The sequence below is a fragment of the Coffea eugenioides genome, chromosome 11, assembly GCF_003713205.1.
Source record: "Coffea eugenioides isolate CCC68of chromosome 11, Ceug_1.0, whole genome shotgun sequence".
Taxonomy (NCBI): Eukaryota; Viridiplantae; Streptophyta; class Magnoliopsida; order Gentianales; family Rubiaceae; genus Coffea; species Coffea eugenioides.
The window spans coordinates 44,831,961-44,844,578 of record NC_040045.1 but is presented as its reverse complement, the minus strand read 5'-3'; the positions used below and the strand labels follow the sequence as shown (position 1 = coordinate 44,844,578).

The 12,618-nt window shown below is 36.7% G+C and overlaps 2 protein-coding genes across 3 annotated transcripts; one reads left to right on the top strand and one right to left on the bottom strand.

The window, feature by feature from the left end:
- Positions 1–7: 7 nt before the first annotated feature.
- LOC113753075 (U4/U6 small nuclear ribonucleoprotein Prp31 homolog) lies at positions 8–4,351 on the bottom strand. 2 transcript variants are annotated; one of them, XM_027297158.1, is made up of 9 exons: positions 4,173–4,351; positions 3,918–3,990; positions 3,573–3,638; positions 3,298–3,435; positions 2,276–3,168; positions 2,108–2,178; positions 1,467–1,572; positions 1,233–1,308; positions 8–446 (listed from the first exon to the last, which is right to left on the bottom strand). In XM_027297158.1, exons 2-9 carry the CDS (start codon positions 3,918–3,920, stop codon positions 339–341), a joined length of 1,461 nt encoding a protein of 486 aa, XP_027152959.1. In that variant the 5' UTR covers positions 3,921–3,990; positions 4,173–4,351; the 3' UTR covers positions 8–338. The 2 variants fall into 2 exon arrangements, with proteins under 2 accessions (XP_027152959.1, XP_027152960.1); XM_027297159.1 differs by having other exon boundaries at positions 3,918–3,969.
- Positions 4,352–7,828: 3,477 nt separating this feature from the next.
- LOC113751772 (spermidine synthase) lies at positions 7,829–11,863 on the top strand. Its single transcript, XM_027295900.1, has 9 exons — positions 7,829–8,115; positions 9,380–9,456; positions 9,566–9,688; positions 10,153–10,257; positions 10,585–10,657; positions 10,754–10,825; positions 10,903–11,098; positions 11,309–11,438; positions 11,536–11,863. The coding sequence occupies exons 1-9, from the start codon at positions 7,917–7,919 to the stop codon at positions 11,599–11,601; spliced, it is 1,041 nt and encodes a 346-aa protein (XP_027151701.1). The 5' UTR covers positions 7,829–7,916; the 3' UTR covers positions 11,602–11,863.
- The last annotated feature ends 755 nt before the right edge of the window (positions 11,864–12,618 follow it).

The window sequence follows — 12,618 nt, the reverse complement described above, 5'->3', positions numbered from 1 at the left end:
TGCCTCGTACTGGTAAAATAATCTTCTTCAGTCACAGACCTTTACACGGTGATAATTACCAAAATCTTCAAAACTCAAACACATAAATGGACACACTTAGTCAAATAAATGATTAAGTGCAACAACATAATCCTACAATGTGATCAGCATCCCGAGAAGGTTACATCAGGTAAAAAGTATGTACATTCAACCAATACTAGGAACCTCTCGTATTCACGAAGTGGTGCCTACATAAAACCTCTTACTCCCAAGAAAATCACCATCCATCGTCTGAATCTCATGAAAGTAAAGGAAAATTGAATATTGAAACCACTGCTGCGTGCCTCCAAATGCTTCATTCATGTCCGCTTTATCTTTGAAAATGTACCAGTTTCCGAGAAATAGGTGCTTTGAGTTCCACTTCCAAGCTGATTTGCAAGTGCTTGAGGATTGCTAAGCTCAATCCCCTATGAAACATAAAAAGCAAGATCTTCAACAAAAGGTGAAGGAGCATTGGGCCTCTAAGGAGGAGAAAGAGAACAAAGATCGACTTAAAGCAACAATACTAGACAAGTATCGACTTAAAGCAACAATACTAGGCATGTATTTATTACATATGCGAGGACAAAAAAATTGTTCCAGCCACCCAAAAGAAAAAAGGGGAAAAAAACAACAACCATTTTGTTTCGAGCCCATAGGCAAAAACAAAATCATATCACATCCCCAAAACAGACAGATTGGCTACTTCATCCACTTAAATAGTTAAACAGATGACTTAGTTTGAGAAGTTTATGTAACTTCACTGTATCTTCTAAGTTCTATCATGCATAACGGAATCTTTGCATCATAGTTCGACACCAACTCATAGCACAAGGCCACTAACAGTCCAACACACCTCACAGTTCATTTTCTACATGAAGCAGCTTATGCTTAAAAGGTCTAAATAGAGAACTATAAACTGCAACTGATAAAAGAACTCTCTTAAAGGATTCTTACCAAAGTCTATATGGACAAAAGGACAACCATTTAAAAGAAGAATCATATTCTTCTGACTTCAAGTTTCTCGATTTGTTCAATCTTATGCCTTTGCTCAGATGAGAAACTGATAAATAATGGGAGTAGAAAAGATAACACTACCCTCAAGACCTAAGAAAGTACCTAAGCCATCTGGTTGCTTGATTCATGCTGATTACTTTACAAATAGTGAGGCTCAAGAGTTACTAGGAGATTAAATAGTCAGTAATGCATCAAACCTGCACAGGTGTGAAGGCTAAACTGGAGGTAAGTCCTGAGGTAGCACCACTGCTTCCATACTGCTTTTCCTTGAACCTAGAAACATATGAAGACTATAAGGCCGAAAACTACACGTAGAAATCAGAATGATCGCCAAATCAGCAGAAAATAATTTTTTAAGGAGGGAAAAAAGGCTGCAACTTAGATCCACTAGGAGGAATCAGAAACAGATGAAGAGGCAAGAAGAGACGTACTTCTTAGCTACTTTTGCAGAAAGCTTGCTAGGACCAGCTGATGATACACGCAATTTTCCACTACCAGCTTGACCAAGCATTCCATACCCTTCGCCAAGCCCATCACCTATTCCCATGGACAATATAAACAGTGAGAAGGACTCCATCCCATGACAGAATAGTCATAGCACAAAAATTATACATGCATGGAACTTCTGAACATAAGTAGCAACACAGATTTGCTTTTATATGTCTTTCAAAATAAGGTAATAGATGGAACAGCCAGACATATTAGACACGCAAATAGCAGCACATATTTAAATAAGCACGTTTTTACCACTAAGGGGAAACAGTTTGATGTCATAATCTCAAAGCTTCACTGCTTTCCCAACAGGCAAAGCATAACCATTATGACCTTGTTCTAAGTTACCACTTACGAACATTGATTCCTCTCCTCTTTTTCAAGATTCCAAGCATGAAATCAGAAGTATAATCTATTTGCTTGTAACATAAACTACCATGATTGGCAGCAAGCACTTGCATTACTTTATGTCTAAAACTGAACATTCAGCTTCGAGCAATTTACAATAGCAACTCTATAAAGTAGATAGATGACTCGAATCGCATTCATCGATGAATTTTAGGTGGATGATGATCATTACCCAAAGAGCTCTCTTCAGGAACTCCAAAAGCCATCCTATTTGCCAGCTTCCTCATGTCTGTCAAAGCATATCTGAATCAAAGTAAAGAAATACATTAACTCTGAAACTTTCAAACTGAAGAAAGCTAACTTTAATTAATCCGTAGAGAAAGAAAAAAATCTGCAATACCTCTCTTTCGTCTTCCGCAGCCTTCGACCACCTCTCTTTTTCTTGGGCTCAGAATCAGGAACAGGCAGAGGTTTAGGCTGCTTTGCAGGAGGGGGTTCTTGCCATTTCTCTATCTTTTTGAGAATTTCATCACGTAAAGATCTTCCCACTTTCCCAGTTGAATCACCTTTTATAGAGTCTATACGTGCTGCCAAGGTAGACTTTGCAGCCAAGAGTCGACAGGCACGTTTTCTCAAGGTAGGTGGCGTACTCTGAAATATTTCACTTTGCTCAAGATAACCAACATGGATTTGGGAATTTGCCGTTGAAAACCCTGCTAAGGTCTTCCTCTTGGCACCAAGAAGCTGTACATTGCAAGCAGGCATCTTTGCCAGCGCAGAAAGACCACCAGCCGTTCCCATGAGTTTTGCAGCAACTGCAGTTCCAACAATAGCCGAAACATTAGGAGCAATATACCCCATCCGACTCTCCACAAAATCAAGGACCTTTTTCTTGGCTGAATCTAGAGTGAGAGCTCTATCACATGCATCAATTGTCTTCTGCAAGACTTCATCTGGAAGTGGCTTTCCACTGGTAGTTGATGCAGTAACTGAAATAACCATGATAATGGCCGAAGGCAGAAGACCTTCAAGATCAACAAGGGTAAGATCCATCTCATTTCCAATTTTCTTAACCACACGAGCATAATCAATCGGGTGATGAACCAGAGATTCTAGTTCTGGAAACTTCAAGCGATACTTATCACGAATAAAATTGTGGATTATGACAATTTCATTCTCAATATCAACTGACAATGCATTGCAGTCTACAATCAACTGATACTCAGGATCATCCTCCAAAACAATGCTTTGATTGGAAATGTCAGACCCCTTCTCAAGTGCATCTTCAACTTTCTGCAACATAAGAACCAACAACTAATTTATCCAAGGCAGTATGCAGATCAACCATAAGTGGGAAAAAAATGTAATAATGGAGTTGTAACACGAAAATGAAATGATGATCAAATAAAAATTTTAGCTAACCTGCATTATATCATTATACCGCTGTGTCTTATGTAGCTTGGAGACACTGTCCAGGTCATCATAATTCAGAGCTTCGATGTCTGCCAAGTCCCCATCAACATCTTCTTCCATTTGCTCGGCATCCCCATTATCCTCATTCTGAAAAAGCACATACCCAATTAAATCCCAAAACTCAAGGCAAATGTCATCGTCCAACAGAAAATTCATGCATCTTTGAGGAACAAAGAAAGCATAAATGGTGAAAGCCGTGAAATGTGAAGAAAAAAAGCACTCACAAGACTATCAGCTTCATTATCAGACAATTCCTCAAGATCTGCCAGGAATGAATCAGCAAGGGTAGCCTGCGACCAATAAATCTATTGTCACTTTGAAATTTACGACACAGTAGATAAGCATAAAACTACTACGACCATCTATTTTCCATAAGCGAACATATTAATTCACAAAGCAATAAACAGTCATAACAGCTGGCAATAGAAAGCACAAAAACCTTAAAACAATAAAAACCTAAACTTTACTTCAGCAAGTTAATTTTAGAATGATATTATACGATATACAACATAAATCAGCAAAATTAAGATTCCAATAAAGAAGTTGAATTCGTTAATTTGGAAAATTACCATGAGGAGAGCGGTGGAAGAAAATTCCCGGAGCTGAATCAGCTGCTCTAGCCTGAAAGTCCAATTGAAGAACCTGATTTTTTAAACAAAAATTACAGTAAAATTATCATTAAGAATTGCAATTTCCAGAAGGAAGCCGATGAATTCGAGTGCGGTGGGGTGCCTTGTGGACTAGGGTTTATATTTTTGAAAAAGCGGCAAAATTCAAAAATTATCGACTAAAAGAATTGAAGCAAGAAGAGAAACTCCACTGACTTCCGCGACGGGAGGGTTTAGTCCGTTGCCGATGATGAGGAGCCAGAAAACTGGAGCAGACGAAAATTGGTTTTTACTTTAGTAGCGTTTTCGGACACAGGTTTGCAGCGGGATAAGTGTATCGTGTTTTCCCGGACGACGGCGTTTGGAACTTCGGATCGATGTCGAAGTGCAAGAGTGATAGCTGCGACGCTTAGTCTGATACCACGTCGTTTTGCGATTCTTTCTTTAGACCTTTTTATTTAAATTAGAGGGATATATTAGGGGGGAGGGATACCTTTCCGACTCTAAAAAAAATACAGTGCATGTGTTTGGATAGTAAATTATTTGAAATAATTTTTTGAAAAAATATTATAGTATTTTTTTTTATAAAAGGTGGTTAGGAAATGTATTGATAATATAAATAAATAAATTTGATAAATAATCTACTTTCTAAACAAATTAATTGAAAACAAAATTACTTCATGTACAAAAAATCATAAAATAATTGCCAAAAAAGAATACAGCGTAATTTTAACAAAAAAAATTCTGTCAAATAAGAAATTTCATTAAAATATTTAAGGGCAAAATTATCATTTGAAATGATAAGGGAGGTATGTATAATTTTTCAAATTTCAGGAAACTCAATGAAATTGTCAGAAATCTCCCTTGAGGTTTCTGAAATTATCCCTATATTGTATTCTATCATCTGGGATTGGCGGGGCGATGGTGGCCGAACTCAGGTGTTTGGTCACCGAGGGGCCGAAGGCTGTAGTAGTACACCATGATTCTACATTCGCTTGGGCATATTCCGACCGATAAGGAGATGGCCCAAGTTCTTGGTATCAACTATCTTTCAAGTGGAATGCATCAATATGGGCCACTAATCTGGCCTGGTACTGATTCATCTGTGGGCTTTCATTCGTCTAATTGTTTTGGCATCCAAGAGAACCTCGGTACTTCCACATCACACAACAACGAACTCAAACCAAACCAAGACCTTGGATCCATATTCCAAACTACTAAAGCTCTTTTAAGGTTGCGTTGCGTTTGTAAAAAATAACACTTTTAAACACTAAAAATACTTTTAGAGTATTTAGAAATTAATTTTTCATAACTTAAATAGTCCAATTTTTGATAACTTAAAAGCATTTTTATTAAAAATAATTATATCATAAGTGCTTCTTTAAATGTCATTGCAATTTCAAGAAGGACCTAAATACTAGTTTTTTTTTTTTTTTGTGTGGGGTGCAGGGGTGGGGAATAGGGTTTGAGGTTGGGGAAGAAGGAGGAGCAAGGTAAGTAGCATTTGAAGTCCGGATTTTAGGTTAAATAATGTGTTTGGAATGCTCATTGTTTACATTTTATTTACACGCACTGACTTGTTTACATAATTAACACATTTTTCAATCACCTTTTTATCTCACATACGTTACATCAAAAAATTACTACAGTAATAATTTACAATCCAAACACACTCAATTGAAGCCTTTTTCTTCAATGTCATTCCAGACCCACAAATAATAATAATGCTACTGCATGGTCTGTATTACATTAGATGGTACAAAGTTTTAACACCGGAAAGGTGCATCAGTCAAAGAACCATAATGAAGGGCATGCACCGGCCACACATATTTTTGTCACCAACACGAGTTACTTTTTCCATTCATGCATACAGGGTACAGAGCTAAAGCTCCATAATCACAAGGAAATTAAGGACTCATAACCAATAAACTTCTACAAAAGTTCTTTGTGGTGGAGCATATTGGAAACCAGAAAGTTGACTAGAAAGCGAATGATGTTTATGTAAAGTTAAAAGAAGAGGAGAATGCATGCATCAGAGCCAATGATTATCACAATCAAAATGAAATTCATGATTGAGCATGGTGGAATAAGCTACTACAAGAGGAAAGTTAACTGAAAGCACAGTCCTTTTTGAGGAAAGTTCTACATGATGAATGTGACCATCATTCATCTCCTGTAATATGAAATTGGGATTGGAACATATTGGATTTCTACAAAAGAATAGGAGCAATAATGGGAAGAAGGACTTTTTTTTTAAAAAAAAAATATATAAGTGGTGCAGTTACGCCTTCATTAATTAACTATAAATGAAAAAAGAAAAAGAATTGATAGTAAATCATGCTTACATTTTATGAACGATGGACCCAAAAGGACAATAAATGATGCAAGTAAAACACCAGAAAAGGACAATGGGTTCTACAAAATAAAAGGAAAAGAAAACAGCTCTACAAAAAAAAAAGGAAAAAAAAAAAAAGGACTTATGGGCCCAAAGCCCAAAATATGATTCTGATTGAGTAAGAGCAAACCGGAAAACAACACGGGGCATTTTGATATTCTGGACCTCTGACAAAAAATGAGCATCGATCCCCACCTCCAATCCAATCAAATCTCCAAGGACCCACACAACTAGAAAAGCAAACCCTAATCGAGTACCCTATCATTTTATATTCTGCTCTTTTTCTCCCACTAATTTTTCCACTTTCTCTCTTCTTTTTTTTTTTTTTTTGAGTATTTCCTTCCTTCCTTCCTTCTATAATACTCTACTGCTACCAGTAAAACATAGAACTAATACAGAGTCGTTGTAGTAACTTACCTTTCATTTAGACAGTAGTAGTATCTCGATTCCCGGATTGACCACAAATAATCTAAAGAATTGGCAGTCGAATTTATTACTACTATAAACTATTCCAAGAGTAATTTCTAGATTTAAATAGATTATCACTAATTAAGTAAGCCCTTCACGTGACACAAGTAAGCCTTCAAATTGACCACCCCCCCCCCCTTCCCTAAATAGAGTAATATCATCCTAATGCTGTTTCAAAGAAACATCATTCACATAATTGTATTGTATGCATGAAACAACAAAACTAATTGCACACTCATGCTATTTGACGAAATAATTCCCTTAAACTACTCTTACAAGTACACCAATTCCGAACATGCTGCTTCTTGACCCCACCCCCAAAAAAAAAAAAATCATCAAAATCATTAGACATATTACATACGAGACCTAATTAATAGATTTGGTAATTACAGCTTTACTACTATGAAAGTCAATTGAAGCTTTGAACAAATTGCTCAAGAATGACTAAAATATAGGATTTCATATATGAAATGCAAATAAACGCATACTTTATACTCCTAAAATAAATACTAAATCTTAGATCCATTGCGAGAGAGCGGTTCCGCTATCCACAACTTCATTAGGAGCTAAAATAGAAAATATCTGTCTTAAATTAGTTTTACAGTTACATATGCATCTCTTCTTCTAAAATTTAGAATTTTTTTTTAGAACGAAGTCTTTATTTGGGGATAAAATAATTAAAATCGAAATCTCAATAGGAAAATTATTAATTTCAAGAATTTACTTTGTAATGTGACTAAAAATTTTACTAGAGTTTATCTTGAATGGAGCATAGTTCCATGTGACAAAATTATCTTACAAACAAAATATTGGTATCATTCCCAAACTTTAACGAGAGAACCGCGTTTGGAGTAAGCCGATTCTACGCAATCTTTCATACCCCCAGCCCCCCAAAAAAAAAAAAAAAGGGGGAATAACCACAAGAATCTAAAGAAAAAAGGTATTGTGGTGGGATTTTTTGCGTGCGGTCACGTTCACACTTCCTTCCCAATCACTCCTCCCACACACCCACCCAGCCGAGCCCAAAAAAAAATAAAAAAAATAAAAAAATTCCGCCTTCCTCGCTCCTTTCTTTACAGATAGCTTCTGCAGAATAAATGGCCGAGCAGTTGGTGACTGAATTACCAGTGAAAAGAGCCCGTGAAGAAGGAGGAGAACAAGTGAGCAACGGTGTTTCTTCTGTTGGAATGGCTGATGCCGTGAATAGCAATAGTAAAGAGGAGGCGGCGCAGCTTCCCGACGGCGTTTCTTCTGTTATTCCTGGATGGTTTTCTGAGATCAGCCCAATGTGGCCTGGTCTGTTTTTTATTCTTAAGCCTATTCTTTACTTTGTTTTCACCTATTGCTTTTATTTTCGTAGTTCTGAATTTATTTTAGCACGTTGGTTGCGTGTTTTGAGCTGGAAAGAGTTTGATTAATTGATTTGAATCATGGGGTTTCTCTATTGTTTGTTTAAGCATGTCTGTCTTTGAGCTCTAGAGAGATTGTGTTAATTGATTATAACTAGGGTTTTTTGTTGGTTTTTTCCCTTTTCCTTGATATGGGTTCGGAGAATCATAAACATGAGTCTTTGGTTTAGTTGTTGTGTAAAAATGCTTTCTTTGTTGTCCGTTTTATTGGGTGTTTAGGTTTTCTTGTTTTTATGTATTCATTATTGTGGTAATTGTTTTTCAGATAACCTCTGATGTTCTATTCTGTTTAGAAGGTAGCGAGTGTAACGAGGAGTAATAATTTTCTAGTAAGCATCATAGCTGCGGTATTATTTCAGAAAAAAAATCGGAAAAAAAAGATAGCTATAGCTGTCATCACTTTGTTGAATGAAGCATCATAGTTGCGGTATTATTTCAGAAAAAAAAAAAATTTTTGGAGCCAAAAAAGGAAAGCTATGGCTGTCATCATTGCGTTGACTGGTTCTCAAATAGCTACATTCGGACGTAGAAACGATGAATCTCTGGTAGCAACAAAATGCTTTTCATTTTTGAGTCTCAAATAGTCAAAACTTTCCTGTATTTCTGTTAGAAATTTAGCTACTATATCAAACTAGTCGTGTACCTTGGCAAGTAGTTCTATGAATTGCTCAACAGATAAATATGGTGATAAGGGTTATCCTTGGTGTATTATCTGTTTGACTGTTAATGTTGTATTCCAATCCCAAAGAAGCATCCATTTTCACAGGAGATAAAAAAGAGAAATAGATGGTCCAAAATGTTTTAGAATCTCATTGTCTATGTGCCATGTTTTTTTGACAGTTACGAAGTACCATTTTCCTACTCATTGTTTCTATCCTTTAGTTTCTTCTTCAAATCCTTTTTCTTTTCATATGGGCCTTTTCAAAATCCATACCTCAGTGCGAAGTTTGACAAACTTCAATATTTTGCTACATGTATTCAGTCCTCTGCTGTTTTTGGTAATAACTGAAGGTACTTTTATTTTAGTAAGTAATAGTCCTGTGTTGAGACTTAGCAGTTGAGCTGTGGTTTATTTTCTTTTTAACTAGGTCTGTGACAATTGTATGTTAAGAGCTTGGAACTCTTTAATGATTAAATGTTTTGAGTTGCAGGAGAGGCACACTCGCTAAAGGTTGAAAAGATACTATTCCAGGGAAAATCTGATTACCAGAATGTCATGGTCTTTCAGGTGTTTAAAAATGTCCTAATTTCAAACAAACCTCCTCCTGGTCCCCGTTATAAGTGTGATTATCTTGAGCAAAGCTTTGTGCCTAAATTTTCTTTGGCTGTTGCTGCAGTCATCAACCTACGGGAAGGTGCTTGTTTTGGATGGAGTAATTCAACTAACCGAGAGAGATGAATGTGCATATCAAGAAATGATTGCGCATCTTCCTCTCTGCTCTATTCCAAGCCCAAAGAAGGTCAGTTTGCTAGGAGTTGTACTGGAGTTTCTTGTGCCTTTCAGTTTCTATTCAATTTTGTATATGAGATCAAATCTACAGTGGCAATGGGCAATTGGCAATAAAAGGTCCACAAAAAGCTTGTGGTTGCATAAAGACCATGTATTTATGAGTTCTGGATGAAGTACATGGTTTTGTACTGGATAAGTTACTTAATGCTGTCTATCGAGGATGAAATTGGAGAAATTGCTGCCTTTACTTAAATTTCTGCAACTTAGTTGGTGGTTTAGATGTGTAACTAACAAGTATGAGGAAATATGCTCAATGATGTAAAACAGCGCATCTTTTGCATCCATTGCCTTGGGGCATCTCTGTCTATATCTTTTCATGTCCAAGTTTCTAGGCAAACTCTACATTGGCAGTGGGGAAATATTTTGATTAGTTTTATGTCCACTATTTTAATTTTTGAATCTGCATGTTAACAGGTTTTGGTTATTGGTGGAGGAGATGGGGGTGTCCTGCGTGAAGTTGCTCGTCATTCGTCTGTTGAACAGATAGACATCTGTGAGATTGATAAGATGGTAGTTGATGTGAGTCATGGTGTCTTCTTTTGTTCATTCCATTGCCTCTCTATGTCCTCTTTACTTCTCAATGTCTTTTTTTTTCCTCCTATTTTTTTTTCACCATTTTGTAAAGTTCCTTTGTTTCATTCCCTTTGGTTGTTGGTTTTGCATAATTAGGTGCTAGTTATTCTTATTCAAGAATGATGGACACATTTATCACATTAGTTGGTTATTTTTCTACTACTGGAACAAATTCACGGAACAAGATTTATTTGTGATCCCTGCTTAAACAAATTATAAACGCCTAGTTCTGATTGGATTTGGGAGCAGTGAGTATGTTCTTTTGCTATTCAGGTATCCAAACAGTTTTTCCCTGATGTTGCTGTTGGATTTGAGGATCCACGTGTAGTCCTTCATATTGGTGATGGTACATCTCGATTCCTCTTGCCTTATTCAGAAAATTCTATCTTTGTCCTCTCTTTGTTGAGTGCTTTTCTTCACCGGCTGTTGCTTATCCTTACAGGAGTTGCATTTTTGAAGGCTGTTCCTGAAGGAACTTATGATGCGATTATAGTAGATTCTTCTGATCCTATTGGTAACGTTCTGTTAAAGCCCTTTGCTTCCTTGTTCTCCTTGTGAGATAGTTTTGTGAGTTAGTTTTCTGGCATTCAGGCCCAGCACAAGAGTTGTTTGAGAAGCCGTTCTTTGAGTCAGTTGCAAAAGCCCTGCGTCCTGGTGGAGTTGTATGTACACAGGCTGAAAGTATATGGCTTCACATGCACATTATCGAAGATATCGTTGCAAACTGCAGGCAGATCTTCAAGGGATCAGTCAACTATGCATGGACTACAGTTCCTACTTACCCAAGGCATTGTTTCTTTCTTTCCGCCTTGCATGTGTACATTTCTCACTGCCAGGGCTCTGTCAATTGGGGCTGCATTTCTTTGTTACTTGGTGTGTTGTATATTGATAAAGTCCTCAAAAGAAACGGACCATCCTGTTTGATATTATTTAATCTCTAGTTTGTTTCCTGCTGTAAAGTTTTGTCTCTTAACACTGTTATTGATTTCCATTACAGTGGAGTAATTGGTTTCATGCTCTGTTCTACTGAGGGGCCACCAGTAGATTTCAAGCATCCAATCAACCCAATTGATGCAAATGATGGCCGTTCCAAAACTATGAACCCGTTGAAGTTCTACAACTCTGAGGTATCTTTCTACATTAAAGTTGCCTTTGAGCTTCTTTCTTTTTGTACGATGATGTGGCTCTCTTTGATTTCTTCTGTCTGCTTTCTACAAAAAAAAGATCCATTCTGCAGCTTTCTGTTTGCCATCTTTTGCAAAGAAGGTCATCGATTCAAAAGCAAATTGACAAAGGTTTTTTCGGCATTTAAAGTAGGAGTTGCCTCAGATCTCACAATTTGCCTTCTAGGCATCAGTTAGGCGTCGGAACAGATTTGGTTGGAATTATGTTTTCGGGGACCAAAATCTGTTAATCGAGCACATTTTGAAGAGATTTTGAGGAGTATGCAAATTTCTACATTTACTTCCCACAGAGTTTTACTTTGTTAGCTGTTTTGTGCAAAACGTACAACAACTTATCATAATAGCAAAAAGAACTCTTTCTTCTTGAATACTGTGATTGTTTTCTCCGAGTTAGTCAGCCAGATTCCACATTGCCGTGGAAGTGTTTGCTGACCCTTAGCCCCTTTTGAACATAAACCTTGCTACCTAGTGGGTTTGGGTACTTTTGCTTCTGGTGTCAACGAAATATTCGCAGTGACCAAACTAGCTATGGCAGTAATAAGAAATTCAATTTTTGCAGCCACCTAAAAATGGTACGAAATTCTATTTTTTTTTTGTTCTTGCTTTAAAAATTCCACTTATTATTTTGAAAAGCCAAATAGCCATTGATGTTCAACAATTTCGTTTGGGAGTTGGGGCGTCGGACAGAAAAGAATGGGAAACAAGAGAGAGGCAGTTTTCTTTTGTTTGTTACTTTTTAGTAAAAAAGAAAAGAAAGGAAATGGAAGGATTCAGAAATCAGGAGGATGAAATGCAGTGCTACATTAGCCAAAACTTTTTTGCCCAAATTGAACGGAAATAGAAGGAAACTTTGAGGAATCTTGTCAAATTTTTTCATAATGCCTATTTTATCCTTAAAAAGGTCTTGAATAAATATTTTATGACTTCCCCAGTTCCACATCCAAAATCATTTCATTAATTTTCAACTCCCAAACAACATAAACAATCCTTCCCCTTCTCTCTCATAAGTCATAACTTAAAGTTTTTCCTTCTTTTCTTTCCCGTCCTAAGCCTGGATATGCTTAATCCTTCCCCCTCTCTTTCACAACTTTAAGTTTTCCCTTCTTTTTTTGTTTCCTGTCCT